Source organism: Xiphophorus couchianus, chromosome 13, assembly GCF_001444195.1.
Source record: "Xiphophorus couchianus chromosome 13, X_couchianus-1.0, whole genome shotgun sequence".
Lineage (NCBI taxonomy): Eukaryota > Metazoa > Chordata > Actinopteri > Cyprinodontiformes > Poeciliidae > Xiphophorus > Xiphophorus couchianus.
Window position 1 is genome coordinate 25,096,833 of NC_040240.1, and position 21,328 is coordinate 25,118,160.

Sequence of the window (21,328 nt, forward strand, 5' to 3'; positions counted from 1 at the left end):
GTGGTGACGTAACCTTTCACTGGCGGGTCTCTGCCTTACCACAGGCACAAAACTGGGAAAAGTGTCAAGTTCTGACGCTACGCTCTTTTTTGCCCAAGTGGTCTGGAGGGAGTCTGCAGCCTATTTTATTTCATGTGGTTGGAGGATTTTAGTTACTGTGTTTCAACATAAATGCACATTTTAAAATCTGATGTGATCTAATCAATCATATAATCTAATCAATTCCCTGAGATGTGTTGAAGCTCTATGCTAGTTAGCAACCTCTACTTCCTGTTTATTACAGCCATATGTAGCGTCAACATCTGGCAAAATCATACTTTGGAAGTCCGTTCAATTTGTTCCAAACCAGTAAATGGAAACGTGCTGAAATTCACATTTTCCTTATTTCTTTTTTAGTTTTTGTGACTCTTTATTCCGGGACAAATGTAACAATAAAGGTTACAAGTATTTGAATATTACACTGTTAATATGTTCCTGCTTTTGCAAACATCAATAAAAAGAGGAATCTTCAAAATGTGCTGATGATTAATTGGAATCTACTCCGATTAATCATCATAATAAATGATTAATCGTCAGAATAAATGATTAATCGTTAGCTGCAGACCTAATCCAAGCTTTTCCCAGCAGCAAACCGAGCCTTAGATTCAGGTTCTAGTCAGCCAGTGCAGCACGGTTAAATGGACCAGAACCATAAACATGTAACAGACCTAAAAGTGGAAAGATCAAATTTGCAGGGTTTAACCCTAATCCAACAAAAACACATTCGATACTCGAACTGCATCAGAATCAGAACCGATTTTCTCCAGAACCAAATGAATCTGCCGATGCAAGTCATGTAAATAAACACTTTTCCCTGACTAAAAACCACAGAAGAAGACGACTTCTAAGTTTATTCCAAACCACAGAGAAATATTTCATGAACAGAGATTTAAGCTTCATGTCTCTGTGGTCCCCCTGGTGGTCAGCAAGGTACTGCACCTAAACAACTGTTTATCTGCGTGAACTTAAAGTGCGACGCCTGCAGTTATCTTAACAAAGGATTATGTTTAGAAATAATAATGAATAAGTACCTTAAGATAAAATAAAATAAAAGCTAAAGTAACTGTTGGGAAGAAAACGACGTCAGGTGAACTTACATGATCTGAGGAGTTCATGTCTGAATGTTTCTCTGTTCCTCAGGGTGAGTTGCACAGCGTTTGTTTTCAGAGCTCTATTACGATACATGCAGAACCGGGCCTGAGCCCCGCGCTCACTAACTGCATCTGAACACCAAAAATAATTATTTACGTCGGGCTGAAAGAAAACCAAGCTTAAAATCCACACCTTCAGAATCTGTGAACGACTCGGTAACATCTACAAAACAGCTCAGCAGGATGAACAAAGAAATGAGCTGACAGACTAATATTGTCAGGTTATAATCAGATGTCTGTTTGAAGCTCGGTGGTTTGTGAGTTTGTTAAACGGTGAAGTGATTCTCAGCCTGGCAGAGTTTGGGAAACGAAGATTTACAGGTTAAAAAAGTGAAAGTGAGGAGCTGAGATCAGATAAGATCTGAGTCTGAACATGTTCCAGCGTTTCTCCGCGGTCCCGACCCGTTTCCTGCCCTCCGCGCTCGTAGGAGGCTCCAGCAGTCGGCCACCAGAACAGCACCTGCAGACCCGCATTCATCCCGCTCAGTTTCCCTGGCAACCGCTGCATCGGGCCGCGCTGCCCCCACACAGCCGGCCTTTCAGGGCTCAGCCCTGCGCTGCCTCCATGAAGGATTCTTCAGTTTATTTAGAGGCTCCATCGCGTCACCCCCCGCCCCCTGCAGATGACACGTTTCCTCTGGAGTGTTCTTCATCTCTCCTCCTCCTCGCCGTGTCATCAGTGCGTCTCCGCCGCCACAAGCGGCATCGGGCAGAGCCGGCCTGCGTGGCGGCGCATGCTTTCAGGAAACCCAGGGAGGTCACCGTTCGTTAGCTCCAATTTACCTTCAGCTCCTCAGAGCTTCAGCAACGCTTCGCCTTGAAAAGTTTACGCCCAATAAGCAGACTGATTAGGCGGCAGGAGGATTTTATGAGTGGAAAACACAGAAACAGGCCCACAGCTTGACGGTGACCTATTAGACTTTATGAGCAGGCTAGGATGGATCTATGGTCTATACAAAACATGTTCACTACATTTTTACACAAAATGATTCTTAAATAATCTGATTTAGTCTGTTTAGTTCATTTTTAGGGCCTCTGTCATTTTAAATCCTAATAATTCTCTGCTGGCCACGCCCCCAACTCCATGTTCCATGTGAAAATGGCTGCAAACAGATGCGTAATAATTTAACCGTACATCTTTGAAAGGCATTAGCAGAGCCTCCTGCACAACCAGGAAGAATGCAGGAAGTGTTTTCTGGATGGAAAATCAACAACAAAATACTTGTGTTTTCCAGCAGCCATTATACAGCGCAAAACCAGCTGACCAAATGTGCTGGAACTCATCTAGGGTTGCTAGGTAATGGCACAGTGCATTGACTCACAAAGGGAGGGAAGTTTTTGTAATGGCTCATTTTACAGAAACTGGAAACCGTTAAATTATTCCCCAAAACCAGCTGGGCTGTTTTTAGAACCACTATTCACACAAAGGGAAGAATAAATATATGCAAAAAGTGAATTTTCTCTAATAGGATCCCTTTAAATCATTTATGAAGAAGAAAACATCCGGCTCTCTCCGAACTCACGAAGCAACACGAACCCGACCTTTAGAGGCGAGGCGTTCAGGCGGCGAGACGAACATCAGCCAAGAGGCTGGAGGAAAATGTGTGTGATGGTTAACATGAGAACAGCAGCAGCATCGAGAGAAGACGAGTTTATTGGTGAAGAAACAGACAGAAACCAAACCACAGAATTTAGAGAGAGAAATAAGATCAAAAACCCAGAAAAGTCCAAACCTCCAGTTTGGAGCGAAGGAATCTCTGCGCTGGTTCACTGAACCTCTTATGTGACGACAACCGATGGCTGATTGGTTCGCTCCAAACCACATGGAAACTGATTCACATTTTCTTTTTCTGCAACATTTTACAAGTTTACTGAAAATTCATAGCAACTGGATTGAAACATAGTTTCTGTTTGACAAAGTTTAACAGATCATTTACAGAAGAAGGCGGGTCCCACTACCGATATTTGGGCCGATTACCGATATTGGATATATTATTTATTTCTCAACCTTTTTTTTTTTTACCCCTCCAGGGTCTTTTGTGGCTCTAGTGTCTCTTATACGACAGTAGACTGACAGGAAACGGGGAAGGAGAGGGGGGAAGACATGTGGCAAATATCGTCGGGTCTGGAATTCGAACCCGCGACGGCCGCGTCGAGGACTGAAGGCCTCCAAATATGGGTCGCGCTAACCGCTACGCCACCACGGCACGCCCGTTTCTCAACCTTTTTAACACCATGACACAAACCAACCACTGCGCCTGCATCACTTTCCTGCTTCAGTCAAACATCACAACCCTGGGCTGCATCGCCTCGTCATCGACATCAAAAATGTCTCCAATATTTTGGTTTTGTAAATGATTTATTACGCTTTTCTCTGCAGCTGGTTAAATTTAGACATATGTTGTGTTTTTTTGTGTTATAATTGCTTAGAGGAAATGATTCAGCGAAAACGATTCAAAATAAACTGGCTACATAAAAATCAGAAAATTTCAGTTAAATTCTTTAGTTTATACTCTTATTTAATTGAAAACAAATGTTATTGCATAGCTCTGAAAGCTTCACACTACTGAAGTTAGTAACTCAGGTTAATCGATAATGGAAGCGAACGTTTCCAAAGCTTCGTCAGGAGGAAACAACCGTCCACTAAACCACTGAACCACTAAACCACTGAACCACTGAACCACTAAACCACTGAACCACTGAACCACTGAACCACTAAACCACTGAACCACTGAACCCCGCAGAGTGAAACCTCATGAAACTACTGGAAGATCTCTGCAGTCATCAAACTTTCACTTTTCTGTGTCTGAGTACAAAACAAGTTCAGAGAAATAACTGAATTATAAGTTTAAGCCAACGTCATAAAAACAAGGGCTAAACCGTCCAGGGCAGAAAGTGAACAGCAGTTTTCCACTGATTGAATGTTTTGGTCATGAACTGGGAACCTCCCTGCTCTGCCGCTGAGAAAATGAAAGCTTCCCAGAGGTTACAGCGAGTCAACGCGCCGGCCGCGGACGAGTCTCGGCCCGTCTGTTGTAGCTACGGTTGCTAACGCCCGGCTCGATCCGCCCCAGGGAGAGAAGTTCCCTTTGTGTGAAGGAGCGCGCTGTAATTTAAGGGGCCGGCATGTAAGCACTGGTTTGGCTGCCTGAGTTTGACACAACAAGCAGGAACCCAGCGAGGGAGTTAACCCTTTCTGAGCTGCTTTAGTGTTTACTAAACTAACTGCTGGCACAGTTACCAACACAAAGGTTAACAAGGTTAACGAGGTCAGATCCTAATCCATCATCTCTACAAATTAATATGTCACGACATTGTTTCATGATGCCTTTTTTTTTTTACTTGTCTTCAAATTTCTAGTTTTTCCTTTTAAAAAATGTTTTAAAAAAAAAGACTTGAGTGAGAAAACAAGTTTTCTTTATAAAACTCATATTTTATAACTGCTGGTAAAGAGATAAAAACCATGGAAACTAGAGTTTCCCTCCAGCTTATAATGCCTAATCTAACAGTACACACACAAAACATCTCAATCGTCTCAAAACATATCGATTATTCAGCAGAATGATCAATTAATCAATAATTCTGACGATTAATCAGATAAAAAATGATCATTCTGCAAATTTTTCATTAAACAATTTTTACAAAATATTAAAAATATGTAAATAAACTTCTTAATTCCTTTTTAAATGAGAAAATAAACATTTCATGAATCATTTGCAGCAAAGATTGAATCTGCAGATAATCCCAACATCAACATGTGAAAAGCTCAAAGCTTTCAGCTTAAACATCATCTGATGACTAACTGCTCAATGAACACATTAATAATTGGGCAAAAAAAACTGGACTTGAGTTTTGTGTACAACAGATTTACAGAAAGGTTTAGTCGTTTGTTTGTTCTTCATTTTAAATGCAAAATGTATATTTTTTGTACAGTTTTGGCTTCATCGCTGCTCTGAATGTGTTATTTCAGCAAATTGACTTTTTTGAGTGTGTGTGCTCCAGTTAACAATTAAATAAATACCAAATTAGTTGATTATTTGAATGATCGATTAATCTGATTTGTCCAGTTAATCATTTCAGGCCTGGACGCAACAAAATATGGAAAAACAGAAGTGCTGTGAGAACTTCCTGGATGCACTGTACTTTGTTTCTGTTATAATTTATGTACATTTTTTATAAAATAAAGGTTTTAGTTTCCCTAAACTTTGATATTTCAGTATTTATTTATTGCTGATGACGTGTTCTGGTCTGTCGAGATGTGCTTCACAGGGAAGAATAACCTAAATATTAAACTGCATGTTTTAAGCCAAACTGTATGTATGTCTGACCGCGTACTGTGTCATAAATTATTAGTTTATGAATAGTTTTAATGGTACTGGAACCATTAAAGCTCCCAGTTTATAACAGGAGTTTATGGGGAAGCACCGACTGACGGGTCCGGCTGTCAAGACGATCCTCCAGCTGGAAATGATATTAAACTGTTTGTTAGTAAAATGTCTGATCAATAATCACTAAATCTGACTGTATTTGATTTAGGGCTGAAACGATTAATTATGATTAATCGTTTGTTGAAATAATCGCCAACTAATTTAGTAATTAATTAATTGTTAAAAAACATTTTCTGAAAGAACAAACAAACAAACAAACAAAACATTTTACATTTATTAAAAACTTTGTGAATCTGTTCAGCTCAGTTTTAACTTTGGTTCAAATTCTGTAAAATAAATTTATCAAGCACCTTTTGCTATTAATCAGTTAAAAAATACATCAAATATTAGTCAATGAATTACATGTTTTTGTTTTTTATTGCATAAAATGTTTATTTTTAATTTTAAAAAATGATTTGATTATTTATCTGTATTTATGCAGTTCAGTAATTAAGCCAAAACTGTACAAAAAATAGACATTTTTCATTTAAAATAAAAACATTTGTCTGTTTTACTCCAGCAGGAGCAGTTTTAGCTTCACCTGCTTCAAAATCTATAAATAAATCTACTAATCACATTTTATTACCTAATTATCAGGCAATTTATTCAAAAATTAATCAATGACTCTACAAATGATCAAGTATTCACTAAAGGAATCATTTTAATTTGTTTTTGTATTTTAGGCAATAAAATGTTTATTTTTCTTACTTTAAAAAAGGAATTAAATTATTTAAATGTATTTTTAAATGTATTTTCAATATGCTATAAAATAAGCTTAAGTGGTAAATAAAAACCTGCAGAATGTGAAAGAAATTATTTCTGATTAATCAATTAATCGTGTGAATAATTGATTGCTAATATAATCGTTAGTTGCAGAAGCAGGAGTTTCTCCAGAGCGCTGCGGAGTGAATGTTTGTGGAAAACCGCTGCTGGGAGACCAGCTGGCGGCAACGCAAACAGAAACTCAGGACTTCCTGCTTCTCTGACCGCAGACTGCGTCACCAGCTGCTGACGTGTCTGCAGGGCGGCGCAGGCCAAGGGGGCGACGCGCAGCCGGACGATTCCTCTGCTGCCGTTTACTGACTGGGAGTCTGGAAGGACACGGATTAAAACTCCCGGCGGAGACGGAGCCGAGTCACGGCTCCTTCCTGCCGATTGGTTGTTCCTACAAACACCTGGACCTGCTGCTGCTCACCTGACACCCAGCAGAACCAGCTGGCTGAGAAAAGTGATTGCCATAAACCATAATATTGATGTTTTGAAACCATTTTCAGGTAATATAATAATAATAATGCAGGAACTCGTTCTCAAAGATCAATAAACTTTAGATTCTAATGACCATTCACATCTGGAACAGAAACATTTTAAACATCAGATAAAATGAACCAAAGGTTCAGTCGAGGAGAAACTTCAGGTTTTTATCATCCAGTTTCTGGTAGAAAGAGAAAAAATGGAAGTTATTGAACTCCTTTTAATTTATTATGTGGTTTATAATTGATTTATTGATTATTGTGACAGGACTATTTACACACTTTTTTATCTAAAATTTAAACGTTTATAATTTTGTACACATGTGACTTAGTTACTGCTCTGTGTTGTTCTTAAATGATTAATTGATTACTAAATTAGTATATGATTATTTCAGCAATCGATTAATCAGATTTAATCTGTTTTATGTTTCACCCCTAAATCAAACGGTCAGATTCAATGATTATTGATTAATCAATTACTAAATTGTTTCGTAATCGTGATAATCGTGATTAATCGTGATAATCGTGATTAATCGTGATAATCGATCCAGCTCTACTCCTGACATAAACTCTGCTTCCAGACGAGCCTCATGCTGATCAGATTTTACTCATTTAAAGTCTCCAGCAGCAGCTGCACTGTAAAAACACTAAATCTAACCACGTTTAGTTTCTACTACAAATATCTTAGTTCACCTGAAATAAGACAAAACTAATTTACTAACTTTAACAGATTATTTCACTTAATGAAAGATATTTAACGTGTTAGAAGTGAAACAAAACATGTTGAGGAGTTTTTTATTTAAACTCCTTCATCTGGAAACTGGATCAGAAACACTTGGTGAGACTTTGTGTTTTTGCAGGACGGGTCGTTAATCAGAACCATCAGGACCAGTTCTAGAACCTCTGGCCCAGCACACATCAACCAGAACCAGAACCAGCCTCTATTAGAATCAACAGGTGAAGAATCAACAGCTGGACCTTCACCTGTTTGGGCCAGGTTCTGTTTGGGCCAGGTTCTGTTTGGACCAGGTTCGTTTTGGACCGGGTTCTGTTTGGACCAGGTTCTGTTTGGACCAGGTTCTGTTTGGGCTGAGTTCTGTTTGGGCTGAGTTCTGTTTGGGCCAGGCCCTGTTTGTGCGGCGCTGCGTTCTGCCGATCACACTCGCCGCGCGGCGCCTCACATTCACCATCTGCGAGGCGCCGCCGTCTGCTGGCGACTCGACAGGAAATCCGTCGGGCCGGTCGGCGTTCACACGGCAGGACGCGCCGCTCCGAGTCCAATCTGCTGCTTCCTCACAAACACACAGACTGGAGACGATGCAGATTGTCACTATTTATTTATAAACACTAAGATGACCACCATGACCTCACAGAGCTCTGATCAACCCTCTGGACCAGTGGTCCCCAACCACCGGGCCGTGGACCGGTACCGGTCTGTGCAAGAAATAATGAACTACTTCCGGATCTTTTATTTTGAAAATTCTAAACCGGATTTTACCGGTTACGTCAAAATTGAGCCAACTTGCAGCAGAATGTGCAACAAAACAGCATCGGACTCGATACTCAACGCGCGCGAACAACCCAGCCCCCCGGTGCGCTGCAAAGTTGCGAAGGGCTGACCGGTCCGCGCGACCAAAAAGGTTGGGGACCGCTGCTCTGGACTCAACCCGGTTCTACCAGGTCCAAAACTCCATCATCTGCTGTGGTTCTGACCCAAACCAACCTGTTCCCCTCCTGGCCTGTGGGGGCGCTGCACCAAGAACCACTGAAGGAAACGACACAAAAACCTCTGAAGACACTGAGAGCAACTTCCTTCTTCACCAGATGGAAACCAAATGGAGGCGTCAGATTTTAGCGGTTGGAGGATTTCTCTTTAGTCTTTGGCTGAAGACCAGGAGCCATTTCTGCTGCTAGCGCTAGGCTAGCACATTAGCTTTGGTTGTATTTACCCAGAATGCCCTGGGTCCACTTCCTGCCTTTGGAGCGGGCTCCGGTCCGCTTGCCGTTCACATTCAAACTGAACCAGAGGTCACTTCAACTGAACCCAGACGGAGGTTTGGAGGACCAGAGGTCAGAGGTCAATTAGTGTTCACACCTCACCAACCGGACTTTGACTAGACAAGCAGACTAGAGTTGGGTTAAAGCAGAACAAACGGGTCTGTTGTGAATTGATCCTTATTTTTCTCAAAGCAATTAATTAAAGTGAAAGTAAAGCAGAAATTCGCTCTGACAAATCTGAGAAAAGGCACCGAAGTGGGCGGAGCCAAGAGGCAGTAATGGGCGTGGCCAAATGGGAGGATGAGCAGAGGGATGAAGTTGGGATCTGGTCAAGAAGAAAAAAGCTCTTTTGACAACTTGACAACTGTCACTTTAAGCATCCCTTCAGATTAAACAAACTTTTTCTTCCAAAAAAGAGACTAAAATCTGCCAAGATAATTTCCTGAGGACCTGCAGTCGCAGCGGAGACCCACTCCACTCCGTTTCCACCCCACTCCGTTTCCACTCCACTCCGTTTCCACCCCACTCCGTTTCCACTCCACTCCGTTTCCACCCCACTCCGTTTCCACTCCACTCCGTTTCCACTCCACTCCGTTTCCACGATGCAAATGAATCAAACATGTTCATAGCAGAGAAACGCCAACCATCAACGCTCACTGTGCCAACTCCTGACTCGCCACCAGGGGGCGTCTGTCTGATTTTAAACCAGAACTATGTCTGTACCGTTGACCAATAGGAAAATTCACCTGCAGGACCACTGTTCAACCCAAAGAGGGCAGCACTGAGACAGATTCAAGAAAAATGTTGAAAATCAAACAAATTCACACAAAATGAAGAAAATTTGCACAGAAACCCAAAGATGGCAGCAATAAGGGCCAGTTTAGACAGTTTATCTGCAACAAAAAGTTGGTTTGGTGTTTAGTTCCTCCTTAAACACCAAACTGTTTTCTGCTCCATTAAAGTCTGCTTTGGTGCATTCAATGAACAGCAAAAATAGGAAAAAAGGATTTTTTCAGGATTCAGTCAACAGCTAACAGGTGAAAAACGACAGAGGGGTTTCTGGTTTCAATTACCGACCAATAAGCTGTGACGTTGTTACCGCTGAAGATTTTGTGGGATTAATGGAGTGGAGAGTCGGGAGAAGCCGAGAATCCCAGAGGCTCAGAGCCAAAGTTTTCCAAAAAGGAATTTACTTTCAACACAACGGCAACTAAAACACATAATTCAGACGTTCTGTTGATCAACTACTGGAGGCCAAACGCAGAAAAACTGAAAAACACAAAGGAATGAAATGGATCTGAGCAGAAAAGCTGCAGAAAATCATGGACCTGCCAGGAATCCACCTGCAGGAAGTAGGCGCTCACCTTTCAGGTTCCTGGGGTTGTTCTGCTTGGTGCGTGGCATCTTCAGCCTCCACTCACTGCTGCATCTTCGCTTTATCCTCCTCACCTCGCAGGGACTCCTGGGTGCATCTGCAGGAACACACACACACACACACACACACACACACACACACACACACACACACACACACACACACACGGTTAGCAGGAAAACATCCATAAAACTCACAGAGTTTAATGTTGCAGCAACCAGCAACCTGAGGAGCAACAGGAGGATAATCTGATGGAGATGCTGCAGATAGACGCGGCTCCGTTCTGAACTGATCAGAATCTGGATCGGAACCATCCGATCCGCTGCAGCAGAACCCGCTTTGTCTCCATGTTGCATAACTCTTACTACCGGCTGATGGTTGGTCTCCACTCCGCTATGACATCACCGTCCTGCGGCTCCACCAGCAACAAAAAAACACGCATGACACAAACACGCCTGGACGCTCACCTGCAGCCAGCGCGGTCCGGGCTGGACGGACATGCGCACTGCCCGTCTGCGCATTCGCAGGGAACGCCGCGTCCTAACAGGTGACGCACACCTGGGGAGGCTCAGCGGCAGAGCGGAGAGAGAGGAGGCGCGGTCCTGACACGAAAACACGACAGGGCGCGTGCGCGTGGACAGCGTGGATTCTGTGGCAACACGTGAACGCCGTGGCAGCGAGGGGCGGAGTCAGGGAAAACCCCTCTGCAACAGCCGGGACGCCTTCCTGCTCCTGCAAGCCTGCGGCACGCACGCGCACAAGCACCGCGTCTCATGAACGCGGACAACTCCGTGGGAGTCCGTGGACACCACGCAGAACCACGCAAACACGGCCCGGGCAGCGCGCAGACTCCTCGGCGGCCCTGAGACTTCACACTGGGTGACCCGTTACCGGCGCTGCCGCAGCGGCGGCTCGACCCGCCGCGGCGGCCCGGGAAACGGCGAGCGGAGCGGCGGACGGCCGGGTCGTACTCACCGGGCCGGTTCGCGCTAGAGGTTCGGCGGCTTCCAGTACCGCGGAGCGGGGGGCGGGGGTCAGTTCTGGTTCTGCTTCACCTTCTACCTCACTTTCAGACAGGCCCTCTGACGTCAGGGGGGTCCCGTCTCCGCCTCCCAGACGCGAGGGGGCGCTCTGCGCCGCGAGGGGGCTCCAGACGGCCGCCGATCCGGCAGGATCTGCCCGCTTCCAGGGCCCGGGCGCCCGGCGGGAACCCCCTGCTGGGCCCTGCCGGCCTCGGCTCGGCTCAGAGTTCAGGACTGACGGTTTTCCCGGAGGTTCCTTGTTGTCAGGTCACGTTGTAGCCCTCCGCCGCCACCGACCGGGCTTCCCCTGCACACGGCCCCGCAGCAGGGGCCCAACAGCCGGGACGGGTTCCGGGGCGGCGCCCCGAGAACGCAGGCCTCTCCCGGTCCAAAACATCCAGGAAAACCCCTTCTCTGCTTTTCCAAGGAACTGCGATGAATTTACAACAGAGTAGATCCGGAGTATGGAGGACCAAACATGCAAAAACCAAGAATAAACAGAAATAGATCACTGTGCTGACTGAACTCACAAATTAAACAAAAACAACAAAACTGGTTTTATTTTTATCTTAAAATAAAAACGTGATACAGATTGATATTAATATTTAGATCTAGCATTTAAAATGTATTTTTGTTTTAATGTAATTATTAAAATAAAATTTTAAATGATTTCCCCCTTTTTAGTTTTTTATAAAGTGACTTTAATATAATTATTTACACTACTGATGTTGATATATTTACTTCATTGGCCATTTTAGATTTTTTTACCTCTCCAATTTTTCTCCATCAAATTGTTTCCTCCACATTTATCTACATGTAATGTTTTCTAAGCTGATGGCTTAAAAACTTGAATAACAGTTTAAAAACTATAAATATTGTTGATCGCATGTCTATTCAATCATTTAAAAGTAAAAAGGGTTTTGAATAGAAAATGTTTCTTATGTTGTTGACGTGTTTTAGTCATGTGTCGTTAAGTAATTAGAGGCCCTGAAATTAACTGGATTTAAAAAATTGATTGAGTCCCACCACTAGTTTTCATATTCATGGGTCGGCATTTTACTTTCCCATCTCTGATGTCAAATTAAAAACGAAGCAGGAAGGAGACAAAATAAGGGACAGAAAAATTAACTTGGATTGGATTGAGACACATTAAATAATTTTCAAATGCATAATATTAAGAAAAACACAATATTATAAAACAGACTTTAAAAAGCCGAATCAGAAATTTGCAGTTGAGGACTCTTAAGCTCTGAACAGAAAATATAATTTAAACCATTATTGGGATTCAGGATAATGTCTTTAGTTCATAACACTTGGAATACATCAGCCAACAATTATTACTCCAAGCAGCCTTTTGTACGATGATTATTGCACACACTGATATTATGATGATGATTTGATATATTGTCCAATGTCAAAACTGCAGCAACACAGCATCACTCTGCCACCACTGTGTTTAAGTTGAGCGTCAGGCTCAGGTTTCACTCAATGAGGATCTACTTTATGTTTCTTCAACTGAGAATATTAAACTTTAATCTGGGAAGAATTTTTTCTACATTTTCATTCAACTAATAATAATAAAGTGATAAATATTTGAATAAAGTATTTTTGTTAAATATATTTGGAAGGGCAGCATGTAGAACAATATATATATACAACCACCCTAGTGTTGTTATTTAGTAGTTATTTAACCTGCAGACACCAGAAACACTGTTAAGTTGCAATTAGCTTAAATAAATATAAAATAATATCTGTAAAGGTTCAGAATACAATGAAGTTAGTATCTGATTTAGAGCTACCAACGCAGTATGTTCCCTTCAGTCAGATGGCCAATCGGAAGCTACAATCCTCATGCTAACTTCAGCTCGAAAACCCAACAAAAACCGACACTAACGTTAGCAACACCGTTAGCTTTTATGCTAAGACATATCAGGTTTGTCATATCAAATTGGTTTGTTACAAATATATTATAATTTCACTAAATAAAAAAGCTATTTCAGATATCTAATTACATTCTGACTAAATTATGTCATATTTACCATTAAGATGTACAAAGGCTTGAATTCTACATATTTACAATAAATTACTATGTGAAACATATTTCAGATACCAACAATAAGGTCTAGTCAAAATAAATTTGAGATATCTCACTCTGATTCTGACTGGTCATAATTCCAATTATAGATCCGAAATGTATTTTATATAGGAAATGTATCAGATTCAACTTCTGCAAATTCAATTGCATTTCTCTTGAGAGCAAATATTATTATTTTTTTCAGTTTGAAATGAAAATTTAAGACAATTTTTGAGCTACCTTGTAATCATGCCCCTTCACCCTTTGACCCCAGCAGTTGTTTTCCAATGGGAGGAAGCTGCAGCAAATAATGACACATAGAAATCCTGTTTTATGACATATTTTGTGTCATTTACAGGGTAAAATCCATCTAAACCAGTTTCAGGGGTTAAATCTAATTTGCACATCAGAGGTCAGACTCCTCCCAGCCGTCTGACTGTTTGCGTTGACCTTTGAGTTCACACTCTCACTACTGCGCCTCACACTTTCCACTGCAGGCTCATCATAATAAACCGTTTCAGCTCTGATAGGAGGAGAAACCGGCTGCATGCTGGGAAACTGTCTCACACTCAGCTTCTTCTGATCGCTGTGAGAAAAGTCACATTCAGATTACATAACCTGCTCCAAAAAACAGGATGAAATTAAATGGGAAACCCTCAACCTTCAAAATAAAAGCTGCTAGACCAGGCTAAGGTTTGGATCTTATCCTGAATTCTGCAAAATTCCCTGTGATAAATATCATCACAGTTATTTTAAATATTAAAATTAGATTCAAATATTATATCAGACCAATGAGAAAACATTTTAATACAGAATCGTGGGCTCCGTGTGGTTAATGTCTGCTTAGAGGTCGTTATTTATGGTTAAAATATGCTTTTTTTAAGAGCCCATAATATGCAAAACATAAGATATTCTTTATTTGCAAAAATACTTACTTACCTTTTATGTTTCTTTTCATAAAATAACACATTTAAACTCTACTTCTGAGATTTTATCAACGCAAAGTGGAGCAAAACTGAAGTGAAAGAAAACTGGTACATCTGAAAAGTGCGGTGTGCTTTGTACTCAGACCCCTTTATGTTGCACTCCATTTACCTTCGTCAACATCGTTCCAGTTAACAAAGTCAGAGAATTTGGGATTTCACCATGGCGACAGCTGAGTAAACATTATTCGCAGGAACTCTTACGAACATCGTTTTCAGCTTTACTCTCCAAACTCAAACATCACTTTTAATTTATTCAGTTTAGAGCTGCAGGCGCTACATGTAGCATGGATTTTAGATGCACTCATACATACATGCAAAATAAAAACGTTCCGTTTGAATCTGTTCTTCAGGTTCAACCATCAGACTGGAGAAACCTTAAAGTGCTATTCATGGAGCTTCTTTAGAATTGGATGTGAACATTAGCATTAGCAACATGTTAGCACAGCTTCGCTGATAGGCTAACTCTTTTTAGCACAGCTAGTTGTGATCTGATTGGATCTTTTCCAGGGTCCAATCAGATCAGTTAGAAGTAGAAATTAACCACTTCGTTGCTGCTGTTAGCGGACGGTGCGTCAAATTTAACAGCGTACCAGAAACAAATACAAAGGTTCCGCCTCTAGGTTTTGTGCGTACATTGAAAAATTACCATTTTTAGCACGTTAAAATCTGTGTAATTCAGTGAAATTGAACGGAGCTTCACCATGGTGAAGCATGGTGGTGGCAGCTTCATGCTGTGGGGAAGTTTCTTTTCAAGCTGGTGGAAAGTGGCACTACTTTCTGTCACATCTCCAGGTTTTTCATTTTAATGTCATGTAATACACTGTAAACAATATTTAGTTACCAACTTAAATCTGTAAATGATGCTTCTGAGGGAGTTTTTAACAAAATGCTATTTTCACCAGAGAAAATCCGAGTTTTGCAGAACATTGTGACGTATTGATGATGGAGAAGTTAAGCTACATTTTAAACCCTGATCCGTGTTTCGTTTTTTTTGGCCGCTGTAGCAGCTGAATAAAGTGTGTGAGGAAAAGCCAGCATCACCTGGAGAAAGTTTGCTGCAGTGAAGGAAAATGTCCCCGTTAAGAAGTCGGCATGTGACAGCCGCCCACTTCCACGGCTTCCTGCAGACAGCAGAGTGGGACTTTATGACTCACCTCTGCCAACTGCAGCAACTTTAAATGCTACATTTGAATATCGAAACTTTTTACTGAGCAGGAAGCAGCCGTGGCAGAGATCTGATTGGTGCGGCAGGGAGGTGGAGGACAGAGCTCCCTGTGTGACAATTAACAGCAGCTGCATTTATAAAAGCAGATTTATAGTTTTTACAGCTCAGGGTGGAAAATGCGGGACGGTAGGTGTGTGTGTGTGTGTGTGTGTGTGTGTGTGTGTGTGGGTAGCCTTGTATTGTATTGTAAGGACCATTTTCCTCACACACACTACGTTGTGGGGACCGACTGGTCCCTATGGGGCCCATAAGTTTGTTACAAACATATTATAATTTCACTAAATAAAGAAGCGCTGTTGGAATGAATTCTGGCCGCCGCTCCAGGATGGTTTAGATTTTGTGGTGCTTCTTTAAGAATAATCTCAAGGATTTTTGAAATTATTTTTCCTCACTAAACTTCTTCAAAACTCTTGCAAACTAAGTATTTAATAAACCAACTAAATATTTAGTTTGAAGCTATTCAACTCAGATAAGTATTTTTATGAAAATAAAAGCTGCATCTTGGGAATTTCTTATAAACTTCTGCTTCCAAATCTCTTCATGTCAACGCTATCATTAATATTTTCCTCTTCTATGCAAATAAATTCTAATATTTGCTAAATCATTAGCTCTTAAGTAGCTTTTTATATTTAGTTAATGCTGAGCATTTAGTTGGTGAACTAGGTATTAAACTAGCTGATAAACTAGGTTAGTAAATATAGTATACCTGTCTGAGAGCTAAATATTTTACTAACTAACTAAATATTTAGTCTGGCTCAGTAAATCTTTGATATAAAAATGAATCACCATGTTTGTCTCAGTTTAAATAATCCAATTAATTTTTGACTGTAACTTTACAGACGTGAGTCAAAGCGGACTTCCTGATTGGACCCTGCGGCGGTTCGGTTCCGTGGTACCACGAATTACCAGCGCAGCTGCCCAGCAGAGCCGAACCGGAACAATCGGATCCTCTGTCCCGCTTTGACCCGAGTCCGCGGGGTTTCCTGGCGCTGTCTGCTCAGGACAGGCCCAGATCCAGAGAAAGGCAGCAGTCTGGTGAAGGCCGGCGCTGCTCCAGCATTTATGTTTTCATTCATGTTGTTCTGTTTGCAGAACCTCCACTGACCCTGAAGACTTCAGGCTGCAGATAAATCCAGATCAAACTCAGTTTTCCTGAATCGATCACAGATCTGATGAAAGGTGGATGATTTGTTTACACCACACCGCTGTGTAAACAAGTGTTGTGGTGTAACCGCACCGCTTGCAACAACTGATTGTTGCAATCAGTTGCAGTAACTGATTGCAACAACCAGCAATCAGTTATGTTGGTTGTTGCATAACTGAGGCTGTTGCCATGGAAACACCAAGATATCCTCCCACCACCACACCTTTCAGTCTCACTCACATTTAAACAAGCAAAGTCGGGGCCGGATGGAACGTTCTCCGACCGCAGGACTGATCCGGATCCCAGATGTTGACGGAACCGGTTCGAGAACGGAGGGAAAATATCTGAAAACACCAGTTAGTTATGTAACAGCATTAAATATTCACTACACTGTTCACATGCGAACAATCTGAGTTATGGCCTTCAGTGACTAACATTCATTTTAAGAACTGAATTTAAACAAACTGAATGTCAAACAGACATTAATAATCTGGATCACTGTTGGGCTCCGGGCCCCATAATGCACAGATCAGCAAATCTGACAGAAACAGTCCTAATTAGGATAGATAAACCAGTACACACACACACACACACACACACACACACACACACACACAGCCAGTCAACAGAGGAAGCATTCTGGCTCAGGTCAAAGGTCGAATCCCATTAACAAAGGTTCCAGGGTTCCTGTCTTCTTTTCAAAAAATTTTAACGTTTCCAACCTTAAACTCCAGTCCAGATAAATTCATCTGTTAATTTTATAGCAATTTTAAATAAAATTAGAAAATTTATGAAGGTTTGGAAGAATTCAGTGGAAAGCCTGCACAGACGGATGGTTTCAGTAAATAGTTTTATAAGGTGGCTTTTTCAGTTTTCTCCTGATTATTCCCATGTTAAACATTATTTCTATTTTTATTTTAGTATATTTTCTCCTCCCGCTCTCTGGTCTCTGGTTTTGTAAGTTTAAAGTTTCCCTCATTAGCTTCAGCCAGGACTTTCCCTCTGGATTGCGTCACTGGAAAGGTTGACACCATGAAAGTCTGCAGGTTTTCCCTGGAAACTCGCTGGCCAACATCCACGCTTAGTTTTTCCAGAACCAAACAGAACCGAACCGGACCTGAGCTGAACCGGTGGGATCAAACAGAAGTTGGGCTCGGCTGCAGGTTTTCCAGGAACGGATCCGTTTGAAGCCGATCCCGTTAAACTGCTGCAGGACATTTTATTCTCTCACAGCTGATGGAGATTTTTCCTCCTGCTTTACTTCAGCAGGGATGAAACGATTAATCATGATTAATCATATTATTGAAATAATCATCAACTAATTTACTAATTGATTAATCGTTAACTGGAGTATTCAGACTCAGAAAAGGTCATTTACTGAAAAAAACACAAAAATATTCAGAGCAGTAATTGAGCTAAAATTGTAGAAAAATAAACATTTAAGCTAAAACACATTTTTCTGTAAACATATTTCAGCCAAAACTCCTGAAGTGACGTCACTTTATCTTCAACAGGCTCAGGTTTAATAAAAGGAAGGATGTTTTCTCAATCAGAAAAGGAACTGAATTAATTATTTGCATCTTTTAATCTCTGCAGTATTGTATAAAAATGGTTTAAAATTCTGTAGAACGATTAATCGTTAGAACAATCGATTAAATGTCGCAGCCCTACTTTACAACTCCTTCTGCTAACGTTGTTTTTGGTGAATGAAGTTTTTCCTGCTTCCCGTCTGGTTCTGATCCGGTTTCGCTCTCCCCGGTCCATCCAGGCAGAACCGAGCCTCTGCGTGTTCGGGAGCCTCCCCACGTTGATGAATTATGCACGCCTCGCATCCCGCCTCCCACGCTGCAGCTTATGTAACGCGCGGCGCGCGTGGAGCAGCGTATGTTTGCACGCGTGTCTGAGGAAGTATTTTTATCCAGACTGGGATTCAGGGAGCCGTGACTCATTCTGGTTGCTCTTTATTTTTACCCCACCATCGGCCGCCCACCGCCTTCTCGTCAGAACAACAAGAACAGAAGATGGAGAACAAAAACACTGAAATGTTGGCGTGAAGGTTTCCCCTCTGCGCCGCTTCATCCACACAAACAGAACCAGGATGGAAATTAGAATGAAATTATGATAATAAAATCCTCTGCAGAAAAGAAAATAAGGAAAAAAGAGCAAAAAAATACTTAAATTTCACCTTTTCATAAAAACAGTGAATTTAATCTGTTTTTATGGATTCTATGTGGCTAATCAGTAAAGTAAAGCATAACAGAAGTGGAGGGTAAATCTGAAAAGTGTGGTGTGCTTTTGTATGCAGACCATTTCAGTTGACGTGGATGGAGAAGTTGGGATTGGAACATGGCGACGTCACGTCGTTTTAAACTTTTCTTTCCGTAACCAAACATTACTTCTGATATGCAGCTTTGATTTTAGACACATTCTTACAAACTTGTAAAATAAACTGCTTTCTGCCACAGCTTCCTGATGATGGTGCAAGCGGTGGCCATTTTGAGAGGTCCAGTTGGTTTCTCCGACTCTGAATGAAACACACTGCTACCTCATACAGACTGTTAATTAGATCTTTTAACGTCCAATCTGACCGAGTCTCAGGGCGAGGCCCAACAAATTTACTTCACAAGACGAACATTACAGCTTTCATCAGGATGCCCCGCTCGATTAACCTTTTCAGAAATTTCTTTGAGTTTATTTCCAACGTAAAGAAACACAGAAAACAAAGGGAGAAAGAAGTCGAGTAGACGTCTGCAGAAAGAGAGAAAAACTGCTAAACAAACCACAATTACATCACTATTAGTGCCAACCGCAGGCTTAGACCACAGGAAGCAGTTACACAGGCATCAAAGCAACACACAACCGCCCTTCACAATAAAAGACTTAGAAATAGCATGAATAGACCTTCAAATGTTTTTTCAGTAATTGTGTTTTGCAGGTTACAGAGATTCATTTATAGGTAACAGAAATTAAGAAAAAGATGTTAAATGTGTCAATCGCAACTTTCAAAACAGAAATACGAGCCGCCCCTCGATAGACGGGCGTCCTGGGTGGGGAGCCACATCAACACCACCACAGAACACAACAATGGATGCAACCTGAGAAACGAGGGAAAGAAGAGCTAATTTTCCACAAGGAAAAAACCCTGAAAAACAACCAGGCGATTCAAAATGATTTCAAACCGACTGAAACAGAACCAGAAACAATCTGGTGCTGATGCCAGGAGAAGCAGCGAAGTTTATGGTGAAAGGAGAATAAGAACAACAAAAAGTGACAAAGAGAAAGATTCCAATTTATCCACAAATCAAAGAAAAATTGCTTAAAATCAGACAAATCGACCAAAAATTCAGAATTAAAGAGAAAACATCAGACTGAGGCTGTTTATCGATGTGAGGAAATAATAACAATAATAACAATAATAATAATAATAATAATGATAATAATAATGAACCTTTGAGGCAGTTCGACATGTTTGCCCCCCTGAATGACCTTTGCCCCCTCCTGGACTCCCTGAGCCTCCTCTGCTCTTATGCAACCGTTCGTTAGACTGCAGAAGACGGAACATTTTCTCTGCATGGATCCATTAAGGAGCAGCAGCCGGCGCTGCAGCTACACGCCGTTACGTAACGCAGCAGCAGAGAGCCAGGAATCCCTCTTTGCTGGGAAACACGCTGAGTCGTTTCTGGCTGAGAGAAAAAAACTGAAGCTTGAGAGAAAAACTGAGGATTTTCCTGATGACCTGAATTTTTAGAATCAAAATAAAATGAAAACATCTTAAATGATCCAGGACTAGTTGAACATTTTGGCCTAAATATGCTGCAAATTTCTGATTACCTAAAAATTGCTGTTTGTGATACATCAAAACTCATAATTATTTAAAAAATGTACATCTGTTGTTATATTTTTCACCCATGGAGGTCGCCATTTTTTCACCGATGGGTTGATGACATCATCAGGTCCATTCTGAACTGGACTCTACAAACACAGGAAGGCTAACTTTACCCCAGTAGTTGTTTATCATATTGCGTTTGACTGGTGTCTTTTAATGCCACACTGTGTCACTACCGGCTGTAATTTAAAAAATAAAAATTGAGGCGAATCTGGATAATTCGCAGAACAACAACGAAGGACCTGATCTGGACCCTGGACATTTCTCCACAACACTTTGAGCCATTTACACCAGCAGAACCAAGAAAGCTCTGCAGGTGATCGAAACTTTAACGAGCTAAAAATAAATGCTGCGCTGAGACGGGCAGAGCTGGACGCTCTTTGAGATGCTAACAGGAGCTTTACTGCCTGGGTACCGACTTCACCGTTCCACCGGATCCATGGAGGTCCGGGTCGGTAGTAACTAAGTCCTGTGTTGCTGTTAATAATAAACAAGTTTTCACTGAGGTTCTGTAAGAACAATATGAATGAAATAAGTCATTATTGATATGACAGCAGCAGGAGGCTTTGACACTTAGGTGTGTCGACGTGGGAGTGACGTCACCAGGTGTGAATGGGAAGGATACTGACCTGCTGGCTTTGTGTGTATGAGGAAGCGGTGAGCGGGGCGGTCAGTCCTGGCAAAGTTTGGAGCCTGATCATCAAAATGGAATAAATCGATAATTGTGACAGAACAAAGAAAAGGTTTGGAG

The 21,328-nt window shown here is 41.6% G+C and overlaps 1 protein-coding gene and 1 long non-coding RNA gene across 4 annotated transcripts in view; one reads left to right on the forward strand and one right to left on the reverse strand.

The window, feature by feature from the left end:
• The window catches only part of hivep1 (HIVEP zinc finger 1), a 39,850-nt gene extending 28,524 nt beyond the window's left edge, over nt 1–11,326 (reverse strand). The window contains exons 1-2 of one of the 3 annotated variants that reach the window (XM_028036172.1): nt 10,466–10,687; nt 10,230–10,337 (exon numbers count right to left, since the gene is read on the reverse strand). In XM_028036172.1, coding sequence (XP_027891973.1) covers nt 10,230–10,269 — 40 coding nt within the window. In that variant the 5' untranslated portion in view covers nt 10,270–10,337; nt 10,466–10,687. Of the gene's footprint in view, nt 1–10,229; nt 10,338–10,465; nt 10,688–10,707; nt 10,813–11,215 lie in introns of those variants that run through there. The other 2 variants (XM_028036170.1, XM_028036171.1) reach the window with 2 other exon arrangements.
• Nucleotides 10,993–11,935, forward strand: LOC114156014 (uncharacterized). Its single transcript, XR_003597882.1, has 2 exons — nt 10,993–11,235; nt 11,314–11,935. It is a non-coding gene; the product is annotated as an uncharacterized LOC114156014 (long non-coding RNA).
• The last annotated feature ends 9,393 nt before the right edge of the window (nt 11,936–21,328 follow it).